At 46.6% G+C, this 26,649-nt stretch overlaps 1 protein-coding gene across 16 annotated transcripts in view; it reads left to right on the forward strand.

Annotated features, from left to right (window-relative positions):
* Positions 1-26,649, forward strand: part of LOC138754646 (ras/Rap GTPase-activating protein SynGAP-like) — a 469,786-nt gene that overhangs the window by 180,131 nt on the left and 263,006 nt on the right. For 7 of the 16 annotated variants that reach the window (XM_069919215.1, XM_069919216.1, XM_069919201.1 and 4 more), the window contains 2 exons: positions 6,076-6,738; positions 18,121-18,204. The exons of 3 other annotated variants lie outside the window; for them this stretch is intronic. In XM_069919215.1, the coding sequence (XP_069775316.1) occupies positions 6,076-6,276 (201 nt within the window). In that variant the 3' untranslated portion in view covers positions 6,277-6,738; positions 18,121-18,204. Of the gene's footprint in view, positions 1-6,075; positions 6,739-12,618; positions 12,767-18,120; positions 18,749-26,649 lie in introns of those variants that run through there. 6 more of the 16 variants (XM_069919210.1, XM_069919212.1, XM_069919203.1 and 3 more) reach the window with 4 other exon arrangements.

Here is a 26,649-nt window from a genome sequence, read left to right on the forward strand (position 1 = left end):
TAGGGGGAGTAGTGAGAAAAGCAAGACTTGACCTGACAAACCATCAACAGGATAGGATGGGAGGGAATTGGAGGAAACTAGACATTGGGCAGATACTTGGGCTGGGACAAGGCGAAAAGTGGAAGCCTGCTCCAACCTGAATCTTATAAAACTATCTCAGACCTGCTACAAATTTCACTTCCTCAATCCCACTCTCCTGCTTCAAGCAAATCACCAAAGCTTGTGGCGAATTTTGAGTTCACACTCTCCTCTATCTCAGCTTGTCTCCCAACTCACAACAGCCAAAAGCCACGAGGGTTGCAAGTTTAAAACATCACAAGCACATTAAATTCCAGATTCAACATCACTGTACAGAATAAGTAATATTACTCAGAATTGCCTTCTGCCTGCTATAAGGCGTCCCTTCCAGTACGAGAGAAAGGGAAGCCAAAGCGAGTCCCTTCCGAGACACCGGGTGTCTGTGGATTCACCTCCAGCTCCTGTGGCCGCACAGAGTCCAGTCCAAACCATTGGCCACCAAAAGCACCAGATCCGAACCTCTGACATGGTCAGGAACCCGTTAGTGCCTGATGACCCTTCGGGAACCCTTCTTGTCCTCACCTCCCTCTCGAATCCTGGCACCGATACCTGGATCCTGAGAGCCCGTGCGGGTCTCTCATCTGCTGAGCCCCTCGCTGGCCCACTGTGGTCGCCTCCTCTGCCTCTTCTCAACTGGCGTGGGGGGGGGGGGGTGGTTTCTTCCTGTTTCGGGCACCCTGCGCTCCCCCAGAATCTGCAACCCCTCATGGCCGCTGCACATCACAGGCACCGCCATCTTGGACGCAGATCCCGCAGTCGTGGGATTTTCCTTAAAAGCACCTGATCCATTGACTGTCCTGATCTATTATTAAAGGTTATTTCACTTCATGGTTAACTTAGTTTGCTCTTTCTAGGATTCACAAGACTCCGTTTTGATCTCTACCGGTATTTAAATAAATGGGCAGTGTTGAATTAGTCTCTGTACAATATTTCCATTGGGTGCTGTATTTCCTGCCATTTGGCTTGTCAGGTGAAACATGGTGTTTTCCTGCAGTGATTTGCTTGATTGCCGATTGGTTTAGTTGGTCGTTCTGTAAGTGCTGGTGTTCGAGAGAAGCCCGTTCATACCATGATTGGGCCACATCATCTGCTGGTGGCTCAGAGAGCACAGATGCTGAGAGATATCTTTAGTCTGTTCATTCAATGTTTAGAGCTGGAAGGACCTTCTTTTGGGAAGTTGATATAACCTTGAGATTTAAAACGTGTTAATAATTGAGCCGGTGACAGAACGAGCATGTGGTGAGGGTGATAAAACTCAACTCAAGAAGGACAGTAGGTGTAGCCGGGGAGTGTTACACTCTGTACATTCACATGGAACACCCCTCCCCACCCCCATACACTCACCTGGAAACCCCTCTCCCCTCCCCCATACACTCACCTGGAACCCCTGCTCCCCCCGTACACTCACGTGGAACCTCCCCTCTCTCGGCTCCCCCCAATACACTCACCTGGAACCCCCCGCCCCCCATATACTCACCTGGAACCTCTCCTCCCCCTGCTCCCCCCGTACACTCACCTGAAACCTCACCTCCCCCCGCTCCCCCTATACACTCACCTGGAAACCCCCCCCCCGCTCCCCCCTATACACTCACCTGGAATCCCCCTCCCCTTATACACTCACCTGGAACCCCCCTTCCCCTCATTCTCTCACGTGGAACCTTTCCTCCCCTCATTCACTAACATGGAACCTCTCCTCCCCTCATTCACTCACTCACCTGGAACCTCCTCTCCCCTCATACACTCACATTGAACCTCCCCGTACACTCACCTGAAACCTCCCCTCCCCCGTACACTCACCTAAAACCTCCCCCTGCTCCCCCCCCCATACACTCACCTGGAAACCCTCCCCATACACTCACCTGGAAACCCTCCCCATACACTCACCTGGAACCTCCCTTCCCCTCATACATTCACGTGGAAACCTCCCCATATACACACATGTTGAACCCCCCTTCGCCCCGCACACTCACCTGGAACCCATCCTCCCCTCATACACTCACCTGGAACCCACCCTCCCCTCATACACTCATCTGGACCCCGCTCCCCCATACACTCACCTGAAACCTCCCCTCCCCCCGTACACTCACCTGAAACCTCCCTCCCCCTGTACACTCATGTGGAACCTCCCCTCCCCCCCCCCCATGCACTTACCTGGAAACCCTCCCCATACACTCACCTGGAACCTCACCTCCCCCCGTACACTCACTTGGAACCCCCTGCTTTCCCCCCCCCCCCATACACTCACCTGGAACCCCCCCTCTCCTCATACACTCACCTGGAACCCACCCTCCCCTCATTCACTCACGTGGAACCCCCCCCCCCACTCCTCTCATTCACTAACGTGGAACCTCCCCTCCCCTCATTCTCTCACCTGGAACCTCGCTTCCCCTTATTCACACGTTCAAACCTCCCCATATACACTCATGTTGAACCCCCCTTTCCCCCCGTACACTCACCTGGACTTCCCTCACATCATACACTCACCTGGAACTTCCCCTCATATACTCACCTGGAACCCCTCATACACTCACATGGAACCCCCCCCCTTCCCTCATACACTCATGTGGAATCCCCCTCCCCTCATTCACTCACCTGAACCCCCTCCCCTCATTCACTCACCTGGAACCCCCCTTCCCCTCATATACTCACCTGGAACCCCCCTCCCCTCATACACTCACGTGGAACCCACCCCCTTCCTTCATACACTCATGTGGAATCCCCCTCCCCTCATTCACTCACCTGGAATTCCCCCCCCCCATTCACTCACCCTGGAACCCCTCCTTCCCCTCATACACTCACCTGGACCCCCCTCCCTTCATACACTCACCTGAAACCCCCCCTCCCCCCCATACACTCACCTGGAACCCCTGCTCCCCCTCATACACTCACCTGGAACCTCCTCCACCCCCCCACCCCCCCCCCCGGAAAAGGGAAAATGAGCTTTGCTCAGGTTCTTTGTGGACAGGCAGAGGAGAGGTGAGGTCTTTTGTCTGGCGCTCACTTTAAAGTTTGACTTCACACCTTATTAGAACACAAGATGGTGTAAGAACTCGGCCGGTCTCGCAGCATCCACAGGAGGTAAAGATACATCACCAGCATTTCGGGTCATGGAGTTGATGGGAAGTGGAGCGGGGTTGTGGAGTTGATGGGAAGTGGAGCGGGGTCGTGGAGTTGATGGGAAGTGGAGCTGGGTCGTGGAGTTGACGGGAAGTGGAGCGGGGTCATGGAGTTGACGGGAAGTGGAGTGCGGTCATGGAGTTGATGGGAAGTGGAGTGGTCATGGAGTTGATGGGAAGTGGAGTGGGGTCATGGAGTTGATGGAATGTGAAGCTGGGTCATGGAGTTGATGAGAAGTGGAGCGGGATCAAGGAGTTGATGGGAAGTGGAGCGGGGTCGTGGAGTTGATGGGAAGGAGGGGCAATAAAATGGGATTGGTGTAAGCAGATGTTCGATGGGCCAAAAGGCCTTATTCTGTGTTGTTTGGCTTTGAACTGTATCTCCTTATAAATGCCTCCACATAATCCTTCATCCTCGTGTATTAAACAAGCTTCCCCCAAAATACATTTCAATAAATGTGAAACCCTGGCTCCTCAGAGACACTCCATCCTGCCAGATTTCACTCATCTGAAAACCTACATTCAAGATGTGCTCCAGTCTAGGGTGTTCTCTGTCACTTAATTTTTGATTCCCATCACATGATTCTTTCTCTTCTTTCCAAATCATTTCCTGCACTTGTTCAATGCGGATCATTTCCTCTTCATCTGTACCTGAGATTGCAGATGAGAGCAAAGATCAGATTGAGAATCCTCTATTGGGAAACAACACAGAAATGCATTCGGTTGGTTGGATCAGAAAACTGCAGGAAGTGGGGCCATGGAAAAATGCATCCTGATAAATTCCCTTCATTCTTTAGAAAGAAAAGTTCACCCACGTTACAGCAATCTGACATCCAAGTGGAGACCACTCTTTGTGTGAAGCATTTCCCCTTCTTGTATGTTCACAGGACAAATCTAATCCCAGTCGCAGGGATTCTGTTTTACATGTAGATAAACCTGTACAACAGAAGCAATAATGTCCTCTTCTAAGAATGAACAGGGCACAAGATTGTTTCCTCTGATAAACTTTTACAAACTGTGGATGTACTTTTATGTTGTGGCTACAAAGTGAAATCAATTTGCTTAATGGTTCAGCCATCCATAGATATTTCTGAGTGGTCCCCTTCCAAACAATTTTCCTCATGGAACAAAAATCTCCAGTATTTTTAATAGCATACCATAGCAGTTAGCACCACGCTGTTACAGCGCCAGCGACCGGGGTTTCAATCCAGCACTGTCTGTAAGGTGTTTATACGTTCTCCCCATGTCTGAATGAGGTTTCCCATTATAACATACAGGGTTGTAGGTTAATTCGGTGTAATTGGGCGGCTCAGACTTATGGGCCAGAAGGGCCTCTATATCTAAATTATTCTCTTTTAGAAGATCTATGTCTGATGATGTGCCCAGAACAGCACAGGGTTTAAGGAAGTATTTAGAGTCGTTTCTAGTCCTGGCACAACCTTCCCGGCGAAACCTATTCAAGTGTAAGAGAAGGATTGAGAATTCCCGTCCATTTAAACTTATCAGTGCCTTGTCTATACCCGACGTGATTTGTTGCCGTGCAGCATGGGAAAATGTCTGGTTTGGTCGTTGAGGTGTTGCATAGTGCTCCTGTGAGAGATGGAAGTGGGCCACCGGTTGTTGATGGGGAAGGAGCTTTCTGCAGCAGGCAGGGCAGATCTCCCACCATCTCTGCATCTGTAGTGAAGTCCTTGAGGACTGACCCAGTGGTTCTCAACCTTTTTCATTCTACTCACATCCCATTTAAAGTAATCCTTACGCCATCAGGGCTTTGTGATTAGTAAGGGATTGCTTAAGGTGGGATGTGGGCGGGAAGGGAAAGTTGAGAATTAGTACTCTTGACCCGATTGTTACTGAAATATTTTGCTTGAGAAAAATTGTCATTGGCCCATTTTCTTTGGAGTTCTGAAACCGTGCACATAACGAGTCAATTAGGGATGATTAAAACAGTGGTTTTCAAAGTTTTACTTTCCACCCACACACCACCTTAAGCAATCCCTTACTAATCACAGAGCACCGATGGCCTAGGGATTACTTAAGGTGGGATGAAAAAGATTGAGAACCACTGGACTAAACTTAAAAAGGGAGAAAGGCGGTGAGCTGGGAATGCTCAGTTGTGTGGTGGAAAGACCCATGGAAGAGAAGTTTCTGGAAAATCGTGCATTGCGTGAAAGGTGGCAAACATGCCGAACAAACTCAGCATCGGTTCCAATGATGCCCATTGATCTTTTCTTCAAGATGCCATCTGACCTACCAACTATTTCCCATATATTTGATGTGGGGGCTGTGATGTTTTTACTTCAACCACAGTGTCTGCAGACTTTGAGATTTACTTCTGAGTACTGCAAAGGCACCTGTAACATGGGCTGCCAGCTCTGGCCATGTGCTCTGCGTTGCACTGGTCGCCTGGAAACCCCACCGTGTGTCTTGCTGCCCCTGCCTTTCTGCTCTGCTTTACAGTCAAGAATGGGTTGCAAATGCTGAAGCGTGCCTCGCGGCATCGGTTAAAACCTTCCAGGTAGGGCAAAGCAGCTGGGATTGTGTCTGCAACAATTATCCAATGTCCTCACTACTTCTACAATCTTTGAACCTTGTTAAAACAATACTTGAAGGTGTCATGTAGTGTTTTATAATTAACATTGATGCCTAAATGTACTGGCGTAGCAGTATATTTACAGATGTTTGTGTGTATGGTGTGTTTGTACAATATCCCTTCTTGTGGAATGGAAATTGTGCCAATCTGAACAGTAATCTTATTGGAACTACATGTGTAAATTTCTTTTTCCCTTCTTTCCTGTTTTCTCCTCTTCATTCTTTCACACCCTCCTCCCATCACCCTCGACTCTTCTCTGATTACGCATTTCAAAAAATCCTCTGGAAGTCAATGGAGCATTCCTTCAAAAAAAGCCAAAATGGTTTCCTGGCCCCATCCGTCTCCCAGGCGCCTCGCTCTCACCGCGCCAAGTACTTCGCTTCGAACCGAATCGAGGCTAAGCTTCGCGGTGATCCACGGCACATGCGCCGGCAGGGACGCCACTTTGAATTCAGCGTGGAAGGAGGAGGGGGTCAGCAACTGGTCTGACATCACTGTGCCCTTGGCTTATATTGGCATGGGACCTACAAAGGGTGCAGCCTAGACAGTCAGGTCCATCCCGGGAGACAACCTGCGCCGTGAAAAGAACTGTCAAATTGGCTTGATGGGTTAGGGTGGGAAGCGGGAATGGGAGGACAAACAGGGTATTATACATTTTTATAAATATATTTATATATAAATTGAATCAGGATCAGCCTAAAAATTCCACCCCCCTCCCCCCCACCCCCCACCATCCCCTAGAACTGGTAAGTGGGGTTATACCATGGAGTGGTGATTTAATTTCACAGCCGGGTATGGGAAAGAATGCTCCGTTTACAGACAGAAGGAGGCAGGGGAGATGGTCGCACCTTGAGGGCCTTGTTGACCGACTCGGAGGCAACTAGACAACCTGGCTGGAACAGTGTCTTGCGCTGCCTGTACCTCCAACAATTGAGGGCAGCGAAACACAAGGTACGAGAAAGAGGGAGAAATCCTTTAAGCCGCAGTATCCTTGGTTCTCAGAAAGTCTGAAGGTCACGGAGATGTGTGAAAAGTTGCAATTTCCATCGAGTTTCTGCGCTTAGCCTGAAAGAGACAAAATATCTTGTCTTCCATGTCAAAAGTTGGAATTACAGGTAACACTGGACAACGAAGATCTTGCTTCCTGAACACTTTTGGGTGTGTTTTATGGACTTTGAGCTGCTGATCATGAAAATCACCTTAAAATATTCCTAGATATAACCTATTTTTGCGATTTCCTGACATTTTAAGTCCACTTAAAGTGTAAAAACCATGAAACGCAACATGTCGTTGAAAATTCATTCTCTGCTTTCGCACTTGGACGCCTTCCCCGCTGAATTTGGTGCCGTCAGTGACGGACACAGTGAAAGGTTCCACCAGGACATTGTGACCCTGGGAAAATGGGATCAGGGCAGAGGGAATCCATCAGTGCCGGCCGACTATTGTTAGACACTGACAAGAGAGGCATCAGATGCTGAGTATAAAGCAGCAAAGCATTTTTCGGTCGGATGAAGCAACGCAATGTGTCAGCGATTTAAACATGCTAAATTCAATGAAAGTTTATTTAATGTTTCTCCAAATTCCTATGTGATACAGCAAATCTGAAATTATCTTTATGTTCATCTTGAAGATGCCTATCACAATCCCCAATTTTCTTTCAGGAAGCAAACCTTTTGTAGGGGAAAAATACATTGTTGTCCAGTGTAATCTACACAAAGTGAAATGCAGGCTGTTTCTCATTATGGCCCAAGCAAACTGGCAGTGAGTATTTGTGTGTTTTGGGGAAGGAAAGGGCAGAAGTTGTATCTTGTCACACATCTCCAGCAGGCCAGCTATTTCACAGCTGTCAGAAATCAAATCTACACAACATCTTCTTCTTGTGTGAATTTCCTCATGGACCTCTTGCAATTTTGCCTCCTCCTCACCACTAAAACAAGAACTGAAGGTTTTTATTATTAAGAAGCACTTGGGCCAGAAATGCATCTTACTGAAGAAACTTTTTTTGCAGACGTCCTCTCTGAGGTTGGGGGTCATGGGGATGGGTGATGAGAAAGGTAGGGAAATCTTTCCCGAGGAGCTCTTAATACAGAGGTCGCCATCTTACTTGGTGAAGCCACTATACCAAGATCATCTGTGGCCCCTGGACTGATTGTCCATCAGAAAGCCTTGAGCTAAGACACGAAAGGTTTGTGTGCACAAAAAAAATCTTCAAATTTGTCTGAAAAGTCATTGTGAGATTGTATGGCTTTTTATTGTGTTTGCCTCTGTGCGTGTGTGTGTGTATGAGTTTCTGTTCTTGTGTTCATTTGTCTCAACCAGTATTTCACAGTCAATCATTTTTAAAATTCATGGACATTTCATATATCAATAGCTTTCATTTAAACATGCAGAAGGTTGAATGTCCCAAAAACAAGTTGTTCTTGGTACCATTATGTAGCACGATCACTGCGTCACTGACCAACTCCTTCACTGACTTCAACCTGATGCGAGCCTCATCTACTTTGGAGGGCTAGAAAGAAATGTATTTACTTCTGGGAATACCTGAGGCCCGCATCTGTAGATCACTGTTGCCCAACAGTGCTTCTTCCAAGTCAGGCTCATCGTTAAACTTTTTATCACCTCAAGCACCCACAAAAGAACCAGCTTTACTTCATGAGAGCTGGGGTTAAAACTCAAGTGTCTAAACCCAGTTCCTGGACACGTTCTGTGTTCAGTTCTCCGCTCCAGAAACACTGGATTAAAAACCAGGTTTCACAGTTTCTTTTTAGACGCTTTCAGCTGTGACTGTCACTGAGAATGTAGAAGTAAAAAAATATCCTTACTCTTAGGCCTGGTGACTTCTGGAATGTTTCTAATTAAAGAAAATATGAAGTCGTAGAATCATACATCTCAAAATTGTTCCATTAGTCCAATTCAACCACGACAAATAAGTGTGTATTTTGGGCTGGTCCCATTCATTCGCATTGTTAAATTTAATTTTAATTTGGACATACTGCATGAGCCCCTCCTGTCCAGTTAACCTACAGTACTCGGTACGTTTCGAACGGTGGGCGGAAACTGGAGCCCCTGGGGAAAACCCACACAGACACAGGGAGAAGGTACAAACTCCTTACAGATAGTGCGGGATTCCAATCCCAGTCGCTGGTGATGTAACGGTGCCGCGCTGACCGTGCCTCCCAGGTAGCCTGTACTCTTCTAAACTCCCTACCTACCTGTACATCTGTTCAAATGTCATTGATTACATCATCATTGTTACCTGCTTCCATGGCTCCCACTGGCAGCTCATTCCAGATACGGACTAACCCCTCTGAGTGAAAAAAAATCACCCCTCAGCTCCCTGTTAAATCTCTCGCTCTCACCTCAAACCAGTGCCCTCTCGTGCTGAAGTGGATTGAATATCAGTTCTTCCACACTCCTTGCCTACCCCTGTAAAGTCACCCACTCAGCCTCTGGTGCTCCATGGGTTAAAAAACTAACCTCTCCAGCTCCAGACCTCTCAAGTCCTCAATACCAGTAGCACCCTGGCAAATCTCTTCTGCACCCTTTCCTGCTAATATTTTTTTTTGTACTTGCCCTAAATGAAGAAGAAATTGAATCTGGTCTAACCAAGTACATGGCGATCTCCCCTGGAGTTGAGTGAGGGTGAGGGCAACCTGATTCAGACGTGAGAGGAAATGTGAAGCTTCATCCATCTCAATCTTACAATCAGGCCTCCACTTCACCCCCATCAGCTGACGGGAGCCGCAAATATCTCCATCTTCCTGCTCGTTGCTCCCAACAATTGGAGATTTGGAGAGAGGCAAGAGGTCTCATTGAGTATGGAGGGTGGGGTCTGAGGCTAAGGCCTACTTCAAATTCAAACCAAACCAGCAAAACATTAACCTCATTGTATCCTCTTAGCTTGAAAGTTTCTCAAAAAAGTTTGTCCAAGATGTTGTGTTGACGCTGGATTTCTGTCTGTACTGCATGTATGTCAGCTTTCAGTCTGTGCCCCTCTGGTTGTCCTGCCTGGCCTCAGTTTTCTTTTGCCGAGAAAAAAAAAATGCAACTGTTGTGAAGTCTTACTGTGTGACCGGTGATAGATTTGCAACTTGCCGTTCTGCCTTGCCGGTTGTCTGTGGATATCTTTGGGTGTGTGAGTACATTCTGTTCTTAGCCAGTCCTGGGCGTTTGTGTAACTCAAGGGAAAAAAGGTAAAGTAACTGATCGTTGCCCGAAGTCGATCTGTCAGGCCACTAGCCCTTCCAAAGATTTCTTCCTGCCTCGCTGCAGAACTGCTGGCTCCATTCATGAGTGGCAGCTTTGCAAGAGATGTAGTGTCACCCATCATTCAGCAGAGGGGAAGAGGGTCTCCACATCTTCATTCAATGTGCCTCACCATTCCAGGAAATACTTCCCTTCTGACAATATTGAGTTGGCGTTGTGGCCCCGGTTCCTTCAAATTACAAAGCTTGCAAGAGTAGCATGCACTTTAGATGCAGCCCAGTGCTGCCCTGGAGTGGGGAACAGGAAGATAGGAAGAGTAGCGTGTAGCTTACTTCAGGGCAAATCGCTGACAACAGATAGGTTAACATTTGAACCTTCTGATCCCAACCTTGGAGTCCCCTTAATGACAAGTCTGGCTGAGAAATGATGCATTAGCCCCTCAGGTTAAAGTGTTGGCCATCGTAAGCAAATATCAGAAAGCTCTTGGATGTGTCCATTTTACAATCATATGTGCTTATTGTATTTTTTAATTTCGCTTTCATTTGCTGCTTCTTTGAAATTCATCTTGTCTTTAATGAGTTTGAGCGTTCCATCTGTCTGCTCAGTATCTTTTCACAGTTGTGGAACGGAAGTGTTGTCAAGCCCGTTTGGGGATGGGTCAGAAGATCCAAGGCCAGGCCTAGACTATTGAGTCTTATCCTCACTTGGTAGGACAGCATCCAATCTCTAGATGCTCCACTGCACCATTAAAGATTTCTGTTATTGTGGCTTGAGTTGATCACCATGTATTGTCAAACCATCCACTGTCTTTTGTTGCCATGGGAAGATGTTCCTCAATTGAGGACCATGCTCTGTTGGTCCAAGATGTAAGCGAATTTATTTTGTGCATCACTGTGGGAAGTTCTGTTTGAGTGGATCAAATTGTTTTATTCAACTCTTCCATCTTTTATCATGGGGACATTGTATAAAATATTTCACTGCTCTGGTTTTCTGGATTTGTTTTGGCTTCTCATTACGATAAAATTCAACCAGGGCCTGTTTGGATGAGAAAGCAACTGTAACCTATAATTGTCTCTTAGCAGTGTGTCTTGACCATCAGACTGTACTTGGTGTCTGAGATGATCACTGACAGAAGATTGTGGGACAGGGTGTGTGTGGAGACTTTAGTTTTACCTACATGCACACACAAGCACTCAAAAATGTCTAGGCAAGGTGAATAGTCACAATCTTTTTCCCAGGGTCAGCGACTCCAACACCACAGGTTTAAGGTGAGGGGAGAAATTTAAACGGGGGTAACTTTTTCCACCCAATTCATGGTGGGTATTTGGAAAGTGCTGCTGGCTGAAGAGGTAGAAGGTAGGAAAGGTTCAGGCCAGTCATTCTCGACAGGGGCCCTACAGCGCATTTAAGTAAAAGGCCAGATTTCTTCATGACATAAATATTTTTCATGTAGTTGGTAGGAGAGAAGTACGGAAGAAGCCAAATAAACCTGATTGCTTCGCAGGTAAGGGGACCCATAAATGTTGAGCAGAGTCCTTAGGAAGCCATAGCCAAAATAAATGGTTGAGAGTGGTTGGTTCAGAGGGATATGGGCTTGATGCACGTCAGCAATTTGTTCATTTTGGGAGAATCCTCTGCAATGGGACTCCAGGCAGAATTACATACTTAACAAGGGTATGTCCTTCAGGGAACATTTCTGTTAACCCACTGTCAGTAAACCAATAAGGCAACTTCAGTTACGTCCAACCAACAGTCAATGGTCACCACAATATTGCCATAGAAAAGGATATAAAACTTTGTAACAAACACACCAAATACCTTCTGATTCACAGGGGCTTCTGACTGCTTTATTCTATCTGACAATCCCCATTTTGCACTTTATAGAACAGTTCAGGCCCTTTAGCCCTCAATGTTGTGCCGACCTATATACTCCAACAAAAAGAATTACTCAACTCTTCCTACCCAGTAACCCTTTATTTTTCTTCCATCCATGTGTCTGTCTAAGAGTCTCTAAATGCCCCCAATGTTCCAACCTCCACCACCACCCCTGGCAAGGCATTCCAGGCCCCCTCAACTCTGTGTTTATATAAAAACTTACCCCTGACGTCTCCCCTAAATTTCCCTCCCTTCACTTTGTGCAGATGTCCCCTGGTATTTTCGACTCCTGCCCTAGGAAACAGGCACTGGCTGTCCACCCTATCTACACCTCTCAGAATCTTGTCGACCTCTATTAATTCTCCTCTCATTCTTCTTCGGTACAAACTGAAAAGTCCCAGCTCTGCTAACCTTGCCTCATAAGACTTATTTTCCAATCCAGGCAACATCCTGGTAAATCTCTCTGGCCCCTCTCCACAGCTTCCACATCCTTCATGTAATGAGGTGACCAGAACTGAACACAATACCCTGAGCGTGGTCTCACCAAGAGATTTGTAGAGTTGCAACATGACCTCTCTTCTCCTGAACTCATTCCCCTGACTAATGAACCCCAACATCCCTTAGGCTGCCTTAACTATCCTGTCAACCTTGAGAGATGTATGGATTTGAACCCCAATGTCTCTTTTTCCTCCACACTATTAAATAACCAACCATTAACCCTGTCCTCAGCCGTCTGGTTTGTCTTTCCAGAATGCATCACCTCACACTTACCCGGATTGAACTCCATCTGCCACTTACTGCGCAAGTCTGCATCTTGACTCTATCCTTTTGTAACCTCTGGCGACCATCAGCTCCATCCTCAACTCTTACTGGCCCATCCTTCCGCTTCTTCATCCAGGTCAGTGGTTCTCATCCTTATGGTAGAGGATGTTGTAGACGCTCTGTGGTTAGTGAGGGATTACGTTTGGTGGTATGTGAGTGGAAAGAAAAAGGTTGAGAACCACTGATCCAAGTAATTCATAAACATCACAAAAAGCAGGGTCCCGGAACAGATCCTTGACGAACTCCACTAGTCACTTCATTGAGACTGTGATCCAGAATGAGTACCATTGGCACTAATTCAACCTCAAACTTTAATCTCTGAGACTTTGACATCCCATCTCAACTGCGAATCCAGGTTTTGGGGACTGTCTGTGACGTGTAAACTTTATGAAGTAACATAGGGTCAGTAAAAGGTGACCCTATTAAACCTGTTCATGTCCTTCAATAATACTCCGCAGGACAAGGCCAAGAATATTCAAAAAGCCAAACCAATATGGAGACCGAGAGGAGGGAGTCCACTTTGGAATGGGTGATGAATGCAAAAATCCAAAAGGAGAATGAGCTGTTACTTTGCTTGATCCTGCTGTGTTTACATGATTTCCATCCATCACAAGTTGAAGCCTTTGTTCCATGTCTTGTTTGTATGTGATCCAAGCAATAGTATTGACACCACTGCCACCAGACACCTAAAGGCAGTGTATCCCACGAGGTTCATTTTAACTCCACTTGCCAGTCAGGGAAATCCAAGGTTGAGATGAACAAAGGTTCTGCCTCCTGTCTGGTCTTCCATAAAGTTCATTGTGGGAGCGTTAAAGCCATCAATTATGCCTTTGATTTGTTCAGGGAGCCACCACGTCTTTGGGAATTTCAGTTGCACGGATAAGGGGGGGTGGCTGCTTGAATCGCGTGTCCTCAGTTGATCATTTCAACTGAGCTGGAGGTTGGTTGTACCATCTGGAGGCTGGAGAGAGTGGTAGAGTTTTGCAGAGAGGAACAGCTGAGATTCGAGGGGGCAGAAGCTTGCTGAGCAGGAAAGGTGATCGATGCTACTGCAGAATCTCGCCTCCGTCCCAAAGTACCCCTGCCGGGGCTGAACAACGCCCCCCCTCCCCCACCCTGCCGGGTGACCTGGAGCAGTGAGGGCAGACTGAGCAGGTACATACTAAGTCAGACGGGGGGGGGGGGGGGGGGGGCACTGCAAGAAGGGATAAGTTCCTGCACTTAATGTTATTCTCTGACACTCAGTTCCAAGACAGACATCAAAGGTCACTATTTACCAAGGCAAATGTGGACCACTTCAATTTGCGAAGGAGGCAGGGTGGGTGAAGATTAAAGAAAGGACAGGGCATTGTTATAATCCCAGGCAATTCCATTTTAATGCAATCTTTGTTTTTAGATATTTGAGAACAGGGAGGTAATGTTTGCTTTTGATTTTAAAATCTCTGCTGCATCAGTTATTGACTGAATGCATTCACAGGTCAAAATAGTCTGCAGTTAAAGGGAATCTCCACAGGCCATGTGAAAGTGGAAGAGCTCAGTGGATTCAGCAGCACTCGAGAGGGCACAGCAATACTTTGGTTTGAAACCTTGTCCCAAGTCCGACTGTGGAGAAAAGAGATGTTCGCTATGATGAGGAGAGGGTGGGAGGGGTGAGATCGGGGCCATCGAGGAATTGTTGGACCACAGAGGGCACCAAATGGTGTACAGATGGGAGAGTGAGCTGTGGAATTGGAGGTGGAAAGGAGTGCAGGGGTGATTGGTAGGTGCCGGAGAAAAAGAGAGGGGGAGAAGAGAAAGAAAGATGGGTGGAGCAAAATGGGGCAGAGTTGGGAGAAGGTGGAGATGGCTGGTGGAGGAGGTGGTGAGGGGGGGACATGGAGTCCCAGTGATGGAATCTGACGACAATAGGAACCATCAGGGGATAGGTGAAGGGAAGATGGGGCAGAGGGATCGGGGGGAGAAATGTGTGGTGAGGTGGATGGAACCAGGAAGAGAAGGGGGTGGGTGAAAATGAGCCAGTGGGTGCTGGAAAAGGGGATGAAAAGAGAGGGGTGGACTGACGGTGGGTAGGACAACAAGAGGTTACCTAAAATTGGTGAATTCAATGCTCATGCCAATGGGTTATCGACTGCCCAGCCCAATCAGCAGAGAGGATGGTACTGTTAGTAGTCGACACATTGTTGCTACAGCGCCAGCGGCCAGAATTTGAATATGGCGCTGTCTGTAACCCGTGTCTGCGTGAGTTTCCTCCCACTGTTGAAATCATATCTGGGGTTGTAGGTCAATCAGGTGTATTGGGCAACACGGGCTTGTGGGCCGAAAGGGCCTGTTAATGTTCTGTGCATTTTTAAAAACGTGATTTGTTCTTCCAATTTGGGTTGAGCTTCACCATGATGGTGAAGAAAACCAGGTAGGGATCGGACAGGTTGGAGAAGGACGGGGAGAAGACAGGGTAGGGATTGGAAAGGTTGGAGAAGGATGGAGAGAAGACTCGGTAGGGTTCGGATAGGTTGGAGAAGGACGGGGAGAAGACAGGGTAGGGATCGGACAGGTTGGAGAAGGACGGGGAGAAGACAGGGTAGGGATCGGACAGGTTGGAGAAGGACGGGGAGAAGACAGGGTAGGGATCGGACAGGTTGGAGAAGGACGGGGAGAAGACAGGGTAGGGATTGGAAAGGTTGGAGAAGGATGGAGAGAAGACTCGGTAGGGTTCGGATAGGTTGGAGAGGACGGAGAAAAGACAGGGTAGGGATCGGACAGGTTGGATATGGATGGAGAGAAGACAGGGTAGGGATTGGACAGGTTGGATATGGATGGAGAGAAGACGGTAGGGATCGGACAGGTTGGAGATGGATGGAGAGAAGACAGGGTAGTGATCGGACAGGTTGGAGAAGGACAGAGAGAAGACAGGGTAGGGATCGGATAGGTTGGAGAAGGTCGGAGAGAAGACAGGGTAGGGATCGTACAGGTTGGAGAAGGTCAGGGTGAAGACAGGGTAGTGATCGGACAGGTTAGAGATGGATGGAGAGAAGACAGGGTTGGGATCGGACAGAATGGAGAAGGACGAAGAGAAGACAGGGTAGGGATCGTACAGGTTGGAGATGGACGGAGAGAAGACAGGGTAGGGATCGGATAGGTTGGAGAAGGAAGGAGAGAAGACAGGGTAGGGATCGGACAGGTTGGATATGGATGGAGAGAAGACAGGGTAGGGATTGGACAGGTTGGATATGGATGGAGAGAAGACAGGGTAGGGATCGGACAGGTTGGAGATGGATGGAGAGAAGACAGGGTAGTGATCGGACAGGTTGGAGAAGGACAGAGAGAAGACAGGGTAGGGATCGGATAGGTTGGAGAAGGTCGGAGAGAAGACAGGGTAGGGATCGTACAGGTTGGAGAAGGTCAGGGTGAAGACAGGGTAGTGATCGGACAGGTTAGAGATGGATGGAGAGAAGACAGGGTTGGGATCGGACAGAATGGAGAAGGACGAAGAGAAGACAGGGTAGGGATCGTACAGGTTGGAGATGGACGGAGAGAAGACAGGGTAGGGATCGGACAGGTTGGAGAACCACGGAGAGAAGACAGTGTAGGGATCGGACAGGTTGGAGATGGATGGAGAGAAGACAGGGTAGGGATCGGACTGCTTGTATATGGATGGAGAGAAGACAGAGTAGGGATCGGACAGGTTGGATATGGATGGAGAGAAGACAGGGTAGAGATCGGACAGGATGGAGAAGGACGAAGAGAAGACCGGGTAGGGATCGGACAGATTGGAGAGGGGCAGAGTGAGGAAGGGGTTGAAATCTCATGCATCTGGGAAACCGGAGCTGGTAGAATGCAGATTCTGTGTGAAATGGTCACTGAATCTGCACATGATCTCATCCACGGAAGGGCGGTCCCACCACGAGCACTGATTGCAGTGGGCAAAGTTGGAGGAAGTCCTGCCCTCTCCTCCTCGCACCTCCCCTCTCCACCATTGTTCTCGGTGAAGGATATTTCCCCATCACTTCAAAGTTTACTTCCTGCCCCCCCCCACCCAACTGCTGCTGTTCAACCCACTGAGTTCCCCCTGCAGATTGTTCTGTTGTCTCAGGCCCCAGCCCTCGTGAGTCCAGTGGAGAGAGTGTGTAGAAGTTGGTTCCGTGTGCTTATATTTCAAATCAATGCCCTGATGGAATTGGTTTCTTTCTGTGTGACGTGGGAGGAGAGACTGCATTGTGAGATTGAAGCTAGAACTCTCATTGGACAACTCAGAAGGAAGACCAGACATCTGTTCATTGGAATCCACAGAAACCAAGCCTTGCCCATTGCATCATTGCTCAGCACCCTTAACAAATTCTGATGGTCCCAGAGCTCAGGCCACCGTGCAGAAGCATATTGCACCAGGGATGTGAATGCAAAGATGTTGTCAACTGTTGGTAGATTTGATTCTTGATGCTTTGAAATGTTGTTGTACCCTGGAATCATCCAGCCAAAATCCTACACAAACACGCTCCTTATTTTGATCAGGTCCAAATTGCCAATCCGGGTATCTTGTGTTTTAAAACATACCCTCCCCCCTTTACTTTGCTTCTTTTTACCTTTTAAAATTGTGTCTTTATTTAACCATTGATCTGGCCGCAGATGCCATCTGCTTCCCGCCTTAAAGATATTTCTTTTCTTTGATTTTCCTTTCTCCCGCCACCTGCTGTTCCTCCTGCCCGGCCAGCCCCCAAGCTTCGAGACTTTCTCCTGCTTCTGTGGCTTTGAGCTGGTTTGTATCGAACCTGCAGGTGAAAGTGTGAGCTCTCCCAGTTAGGTTATAATTCCCTCCACTTGCAATGGAATAGTTTTGAACAGATTGGCAAGCAAATCCTTAAATCCTGTTCATAATATTTATCACTACCCTTAAAGCAATTAATATTCAATCTCCCATATGAAATTTTTAAATTTTAAATAATATATATTAAAATTTAGACATTCAGCATGGTAACAGGCCCTTCTGGCCCACGAGTCCACGCCACCCAATTGACCTACTTCCCCCGGTACGTTTTGAACGGTGGGAGGAAACCGGAGACCCTCCCCGGGGGAAAACCCATGCAGACACGAGGAGCACGTACGAACTCTTCACAGACAGTGCGGAATTCGAGCCCTGGTCGCTGGTGCTGTAACAGCGCGAACCACTAGGCTGACCCTGCCGCCCTAGTTTTGAAGTATTAATAATTTAATGAGAATGCACAGAGCGATGTTTGCATTCTACTTAATAAAGACGTTCATTAATGCCTGTTGCCCCCTCCCCTCCCCCTCCATGTGGTACATTGGCTACCTGGTGCATTGTTTTGAGGACATGGATGGGCTGTTCCAAGGTACAGAGGGGTTCGCCCTCCTTGGCAATGGATGCTGTGGCTTTAACATGGATTTCTTCCCTTTTTATATTTTATTTGTTTTGTTTAGGAGAGGCAGCTCTCAACAATGGGGGCCAACAACTCCCGGCTGATGAGTTCCTTAACTCAAATGAAAGACCGGTGCAGCGAGGCCCAGCTGAATGGCTTGACATCATCGCACCCTCCGCCTCGCCTCCAGATCACTGAAAACGGCGAATTCCTTAACGCCAGCAGCCACTGATGCAAGGGGGCAGGGGTCTGCAGTGGGGAGCGGGGGTGTGGAAGGGGTGGGGCTGGTGGAAGCAAGGTCAGGTGCAAGACATCTCTCCCACCCTCGACTTAACTCATCTCTCCTCTCCCCTTTCTCCACTTCCCCTGGTCAAGCCTGTTCGCAGTGGGATTCTCCACTTCCCCCGGTCAAGCCTGCTCGCGGTGGGATGGGGCTGGAAAACAACGGAACAAAAACCATTTTTAACAATGAATAATTATTTTATACTGTCTCATCAACCATGCATGAACACTCCTGAATCCAATGGCTGTGGACAATGCCTGGATTTCGATGCACTTAACGAGTAGTATATTTTTCATTGCACTTTTTTACTTGTGCCGTGTTTAAATGGCCTTCTGTGTGAGAAAGAAAAGGAAATCGTTTAAGATATAAATATAAATAATATATAAATAAATATAACAGAAAATTGTACAGTTCATAAAAATCTTCAGTTTTGTGGAGAGTGGGTTTGAATGAAATCTTCATTTTTAAGGCTATGAATTTCATTGCTGGCTAATGCTTGCTTTTGGCAGATGATGTTGCTCCAATTCACCAGGGAAGGAAGTGTCCATTTCCCCATCTACACACACCCCTTCTGCAAGAGAACTTGAGCCAAAATGTCAGTGTTAGTGAAGTAATCGGCCTCTTGTGATACACTTTGTTTCCATTGTCTGACGCAGGGGGTGGGATATAACAGACCAGACGTTCACTTTGTAGATTTAAATTTAAATTTCTTAATTTAGACATACAACACGGTAACAGGCCATTCCGGCCCATGAGCCCGTGCCGCCTAATTAACCCTCAACCCCTGGTACGTTTTGAACAGTGGGAGGAAACCGGAACCCCCGGGAGAACATGCAGACTCCTTACAGACAGCATGGGATTTGAACCCTGGTTCCAATCACTGCCACTGTAAAGGCGTTGCGCCAACCACCACGTCAACTGTGCCAATGTTGGAAATGTCCCCTTGTATTCAATCTGACCAGTAGAGATTTTACAGTGGTGTTGAACTCAACTGTCAACAAACAGGTCCATTTAAAGTATTCATTTATTTCAAATAGATCTGCATGTATGTCAAAGTACTGTTAACAAATAGTTGTGTAATAATGACCAGATAATCTGTATTTGTGATATTGACTGGGGATAAATTGGTCGAGACATGAAGGAGAATTTTTTTTCCTATTTGGCTCTGAATTTTTGTGATTTATCTGAAAGATCTGCTTGCCACAGGGCAACACTGCCTTCATATTTAGTTCAGATGATATGTCCCTGGAGTGGGAGGTGAACTGATGAGCTTAGAGTCTTTTGAATGTCACCATTGATTTGTTTTGGAAGGAGATTTTTTTCAGGCATGGGATTGATGAAGATGAAATGATTCAGAGTGAAATATGAAAGTCTGCGCACACCGTGATTGGAGTGAAACCGGAGACACTGGAGGAACTCGGCCGGTCTCGCAGTGTCCACGGGAGGTAAAGATACATTACCCACCTTTCGGGCTTGACCCCTTCTTCAAGGTAAAAAAAAAAACAGGAAGGCATCTGTATGCAGACTGGGCGATCACTTCGTTGAGCACCTTGGCTCTGTCCGCTGCAATAGTGTGAATCTCCCAGTGGCCGCCCATTTCATTTCCCTGTCCCATTCCCTCTCTGACATGTCCGTCCATGATCCCATGCACTGTCAGACAGACCACCCGCAATATGGAGGAACAACACCACATCATCCGTCTGGGCACCCTCCAGCCAGATGGAATTAATATCAACTTCTCTGGTTTCCGTTAAAACCCCCCCCCCCTTCTTCCCCCTGTCGCCTTTCCCACAGATTGCACTCTCTCTCTCTCTCTCTCTCTCTCTCTCTCTCTCTCTCTCTCTCTCTCTCTCTCTTTCTCTCTCTCTCTCTCTCTCTCTCTCTCTCTCTCTCTCTCCCCTTTTCCCTCTATCTCCTTTTGCAAACCAAAATCCATTCTCATCTCTCCTCTTGTATCCAATTAACACCTTTTGTTGGTCTGGACTCCTCCCCTGGCCAGTCTTCAGTCATTATTCTGATGCCTTCATGTTCTCTGTTGATTCCTTGAGGAAGGGTTCAGGCTCAAAATGGTAATAAATCTTTACTTCCTGTGGACCGGCTGAGATCCTCCAGCATTTCTATGTGTTTTTACTACATTGGATTGCATACCTTGTGTTCATAAATGAATGGCCCCCACAATAACTTGGGCTGGATTTGTTTGGTTTCCACACTTGAACAGTAGAGAACCACTTGGGATAATTTTGAACATAATTCTGACGACCAATTTTATGCTATGCTCTGACTAGAGGAAAAAGTCTTTTCGCCTTCTTAACCCAGATATCTTCATTGCAGTTCATTGTCTCATTAAACACGCAAACTCCTTCTAACCACGTTTAGAACCCGAATCTGCTAAAGATCAGTTAAATAAGATTATCTACGTTGATGGTCCCTCAACTGGTTACAAACTTCAGATATACAAGAAGTAACACCCTTCCAGCCACCAGCCTATCCTGCCCCATTGTACCCAATTGACCTTAATCCCCCCTCCCCTGCTCATGGGAGATCATACAAACTCCTTACAGACAGCACCGGATCGAACCCTGGTGGCTGCAGCTGTTACAGTGTTGTGCTAAACACTATGCGAACTGTGCCACCCTGAATATATGGTCTGTAAACAAATCTAGACAGTCTCTTGATTGAGAAATTCATTCCTGATGGTCTCAAACTAAAATCTCTTGTTTATTCAAAATTGAGAGTCCAGTTCCAAATGGGCATTTGAACTGGAATTCAACTCTTTGTTCCCATAATCACTCCTGGATTCTCCGACGATGAAACCAACCTGGGGATATTTTTTTTTAAATTTAGACACACAGCACAGTAACAGACTCTTTCAGCTTTCGAGCCCATGCTGCCCAATTACCTACAACCCCTGGTACATTTTGAACGATGGGAGGAAACTGGAGCCCCAGGAGGAAACCCACGCAGATACAGGGAGAACATACAAACTCCTTATGGACAGCGTGGGATTTGAGACCCGGTCGCTGGTGTTGTAACAGTATTGTGCCTCCTGTGCGTCTGTCTGATTCCTTCCATTCTATGAACTGTACTGAGGCTTCCAATTGGCATTCAAGCTAAAGTTCCAACTCTGCCCGGTGTCCCAACGAAGGTTTGACTCTTGGCAACATCCAGAAACACAACTCGAGGTGTCCACATCTGCAAGCCCATACCCTGTTGACTTTATTCCAACAAGACATCTAGACTTTGGTCCTGATAGAACCATGCATGCTTCTGATATTCCAGCAGGAAGGTTCATCTCTTTCACAATGCAATTCTACATCTCTTTGTTTCTTGAATGGAAACCCAGGATTTCTGTTGGTTTCTGTCTTGGCTCCCATTGATATTGAGGGCTCATACATCAGACAACCATGTGGATTCTTGAATGACATCCTGACTACCAATATAAAGCAAAAGCTTGAATTGCTGTTTTATTCCTGAACGCCAAGGACTTGCCTTCTCTTGAACGTGACAGTACTTTTGGTTTCTGGAAATGACAGATCTGGATTTTAATCAGAATCAGATTTTTTCGTCAAGAACAATTCGTGAAATTTATTGTTTTGTGGTACAGTGCCAACTTTTTGATAAACCATCTTGCAAAAGTAAATGAAAATATTGCATGAAAAGTCAAAATTAGGCCATGTCTGGTTCAATGATCATTCAGGAATCTGATGGAGGGGAAGAAGCCGTCCTCGTGCATTGAGTGCTCACCTCAGGCTCCTGTACCTTTTCCCTGTTGGTAGCAGAGTGAAGAGTGGGTGGTCCCTGCCTCATGTAGATGTCCTCAATGGAGTGAAGTCTGGTGCTCGTGATATCGCAGACTGAGTTAACAACTCTGGAGATTTTTTCTTGTCCTGAGAATTGGCACCTCCATACCAGGCAGTGATGCCACCAACCAGAATGCTCTCCACAGAAGCTTTTGAGAGTCATCGGTGATGTATCGAACCTCTTCAAACTCCTCTCCAAGTCTAGCCGCTGGCGAGCCTTCTTCATGATTGCATCAACACGGAGGCTCCAGGACAGATCCTCGGAGATGTCGACACCCAGGAATTTGAAGTTTTTGACCTCTCCACTACTGAGCCCTCGATGAGGACTGGGTCGTGTTCTCCTGACTCCCTCCTGAAGTCCCCAATCTAGCTAGCGACCAGAACTGCTTGGATATTAAGGTACCACCCACAGCAAATGAAACTCCAGAATGAGTTTTCAAGTCAAGGGAAGTCATTTAAATGTTTAGTAGATCATTTTATACTGTTTATGTAAAATTAATCCAAGATATCTAATAATTTGCCAAAGCACAAATGTTTTCCGGTGCACATGCTCATTACATGGGACAACAAAGATTTTGCTTCCTGAACACTTTTGGATATATTTTATGGATTTGGAGTTGCTGATCATGAAAATCACCTTATCATTTCCCTATCACGTACTGCTTTTTAGATAGAATCTATTTTTGTAACTTCCTGTTATATTTTAAGTCTGCGCGGTCCCACAGGCAGGAGGTGGAGAGGGAGGGAGGGAGGGCACAGAGTAGGAGGAGGGTGGCGAGCTGAGGGAAAGGAGTCAGGGGAAGGGAAGTGAGAGCAGGCTAGCAGAGACCTGAGAAGTGAATATGAATGCCATCCGGTTGAAGAGTGCCCAGACCGTTTATACTCGGATGCTGCCTGACCCACAGGCACCCACCAACCTCTCCCGACAGTAACTATGATCTCATATAAATGGCTTTCTTGTGTCTTTCAGTCTCTATCAGGGCTACAAGGTGTAGTTTAAGTGTCATGTTTTCCCAAAAGCACTGGGTTAGTGCAGCGGGTTAGTGCAATGCTATTACAGTGGTTTAATTAAGTGAACGCCAAGGAACTTGGTTCTCTCCACTCTCTTTCCGACTGAGTTGTTGACGTGTAGTGGTCTCATTTCCAGTGTTTTGGGAATTCCTAGTTTCACGTGCTTTGTGTGAAATCAACTGTTGGGTTGTTTTCTCCTGGCAATGAACTTGAGCAAGATCATCTTTCTTAGTCAGAGTGGTTTGGATTTCCTTTCCTGAAGTCTGCTCTGGAACCACAATGTCACGATTGATGGTAAACCATCCAGACATGGTTTATCCAGAACAGTCAGTTAATTTACATGAGCACTTTGGATTTTTTTCTCCAAAGTCGACCAAACACTACTTGATTCCATAAACCTCTGCAATCGTTCATATAATTGTCTCAGTTTGATGATAGATGTCCTTAAAACTGTGCTCTGATGCTTTGAAGTGCTTCTTATCCACTCTGGAACCCACATTTGCTTGAGCAAGTCTCATTAAGAGTATATTCTTCACTAGAACGCAGAGTTCTTCTGCATTTCAACAAGAAATAGGTCCTGCAAAGTTCATAACTCAGCCTGAAATGTTCCTACAATTCTCGTTTCTTGAGATGATGATGAGTTTGTCAGGTACACAAGTGCCACATTGGCTATGGGTGTGAAGTAGGAAACAATCAGATTATTGTGGAGCAGGATTACACGGATCAGTACAACATTGCACTGGGCAGGACGGTTAGTGTAGCAGTTATAGCACCAGTGGCCAGGGTTCCAATCCCACGCTGTCTGTAAGGAGTTTGTATGTTCTCCCCGTGTCTGCGTGGGTTTTTCCCGGAGGACTCTGGTTTCCTCCCACCCTTCAATACATTCGGGGATGGGGGTTGAAGGTCAATTGGTTGTAAATTGGACAGCACGGGCTTGTGCTGAAAGAGCTGTCGGCCTACATTTAAATTTATGTAAATTTAGGGCCAAAGGACATGTGCTGTGCACTATTGTTCTAATGGATTGACAGCCAAATTCCACAGCCAAACAAGTAGGTAAGATTCGCCAAGTGCAACAGTATAAATTAAATTGCCACAGTATGTCATGACAGAAAAAATATAATATAAAGTATAAATATTCACATGACGCGTGTTTGAAGATTGCAGGCAGATATTTTGTGGTTCTGGTGTAGTGTCTGGTTAGGGTGAGGGGAGAATGACAAGGGTCAAGAGCATGATAGTTGGGGCAAAACAAATCTGTTCTAAAACCCAGAGGGTGTTTGGGTTCTGTACCCCTTGTGTGACGGTAGCAGCGAGAAGAGATTGTGACCTGGGTGATGGGAGTCCTTTATAAAGTTGACTGCCTCCCTGGGCGGTACGGTAGCGCAGACCTGTTATGATGCTGGCGACCGGGGTTCGAATCCTGCGCTGTCTGTAAGGAGTTTGTATGTTCTTCCTGTGCCTGCAAGGGTTTTTCCCCGGGGTGGGGGTTGGGGTTCCAGTTTTCTCCCACTGTTCAGAACTTAGCTGGGATCAATGGGTGGCACAGACTTGTGGACCATTTGGCCTGTATGTCTAAATTTAAAATGTTTTAAATGTAATGTTTTCAGTGGTCGGGAGGTATGTGCCCATGATGGGGTTTGCTAGGTTTCATAATTGGGTGCCCCATTTAAACAAGGTTCGAAACAGGGTTTGATAACTTCCATTTCATAACATTTGGAAGCACTGAATCAAGACAGAGAAACTTTGTCCAAAATGTTAAGGTTGTGATATATCTATGGTGCATTTTGTTGTGGTTCATGGATTTTCCACTTCAATCCACTGGGGATATTGTGAACTATCTTTGCTTTGCTTCTGGAAAGGTCAAGTAGGCAGTGACCATGACAGGAAAAAAATTTTTTGGCTACTGCTTCTGCAAGACCTGCTTTTGCCTGCCAGTAATTCCATCCAGCTCACGACTCAAATGCGGCCTTTTGCAGTTACCTTCCTCCTGACTCCTCCAGTATGTTAGGCTTGAAATTCAAGCCATCACTCCGCTCCCAGTGTATTATTATCCCAAGAGATTAACCCTGAGCCCACACCACAACTCAGGCCAACAACTGTGAAATGGAGTCAGTTCCTTCTCTGTACGCAGGTCAACTTGTGCACATACTTTAGAACCGTAGAACATCACTGCACAGAAAACAGGCCCTTCGGCCCTTCTAGTCTCTGCAAAACTATTATTCTGTCTAGTCCCACTGACCTGCATCCAGTCCACAGCCCTCCATCCCCCACCCATCCACGTACCTGTCCAAATTCTTCCTAAATGTTAAAATTGAGCCCGCATTCACCACCACAGCTCATTCCACACTCCCACCACTTCTGTGTGAAGAAGTTCCCCTTATATTTCCCTTAACCTTTAACCCATGTCCTCTGTATCTCTTGCGCCCTCAGTGGAAAAAGCCGACTACATTTACTCTGTCTGTCCCCCTCATAATTTTAAATATCTCTACCAAATCTCCCCTTATTCTTCTACGCGCCAGGGAATAAAGGACTAACCTGTTTCTCCTTTCCCTGTAACTCAGTTCCTGAAGTCCAGGGCAATGTCCTAGTAAATCTTCTCTGTCCTCTTTCTATCTTATTGGTTTCCTGCAGTTAGGAGACCAAAACTGCTCACAATGTTCCAAATCTGGCTTCACCGATGTACACCTTTCCCATAACATCCCAATTCCTGCATTCAATACTAATTTATGAAGGCCAAGATGTCAAAAGCTCTCTTTACAACTCTATCCGCCTGTGACGCCACTTTCGGGGAATGATGTGTCTATATTCCTAGATCCCTGTGTTCTACCGCACTGCTCAGTGCCCGACCATTAACCGTATACGTCCTACCTTGGTTTGTCTACACTTGTCTGCATTAAATTCCTTCTGCCATTTTTCAACCCATTTTTCTAGCTTTTCCAGATCCCTTTGCAAGCTTTGAAAACCTTCTTTGCTGTCCACAACACCTCCAATCTTAGTGTCATCTGAAAATTGCTGATCCAATTGACCACATTGTCATCTACATCAGTGATCTGGATTGACCCACATTGGACCCAGCACCAATCCCTGAGGCACCACCAGACTAAGAGGAAATCATCCTCTGCCACCATTTGTCTTTGTCTTTTCCTGATTGTTTTATGTGATTTGAGATAAATTACTGAAAATTGCTCATAACCTGCATTTAAAAAATAGATGCTGTCAGGTCAAGTTCAAGTTTATTGTCAACTGATTGTTCAAGTACATCCCGACGTGACAACGTTCTCCGGTCCTCGGGGCAAAACATGCAGACATACAACCAGGCAAATAATACATTTGCAGGATAAGTATTCATCTATACACGTGGTTTCATGAATAGGAGTCTCAGATGGTTAGTGTGGACAGTCCTTTTGATGAGCCAACCAATCTATTCCTATCAAAGAAAGAAAATAATAACCCCTCCCCACCCCATAACCCTCTATTTTTCTTTCATCCATGTGCC

The sequence above is a fragment of the Narcine bancroftii genome, chromosome 2, assembly GCF_036971445.1.
Source record: "Narcine bancroftii isolate sNarBan1 chromosome 2, sNarBan1.hap1, whole genome shotgun sequence".
NCBI classification, from domain to species: domain Eukaryota; kingdom Metazoa; phylum Chordata; class Chondrichthyes; order Torpediniformes; family Narcinidae; genus Narcine; species Narcine bancroftii.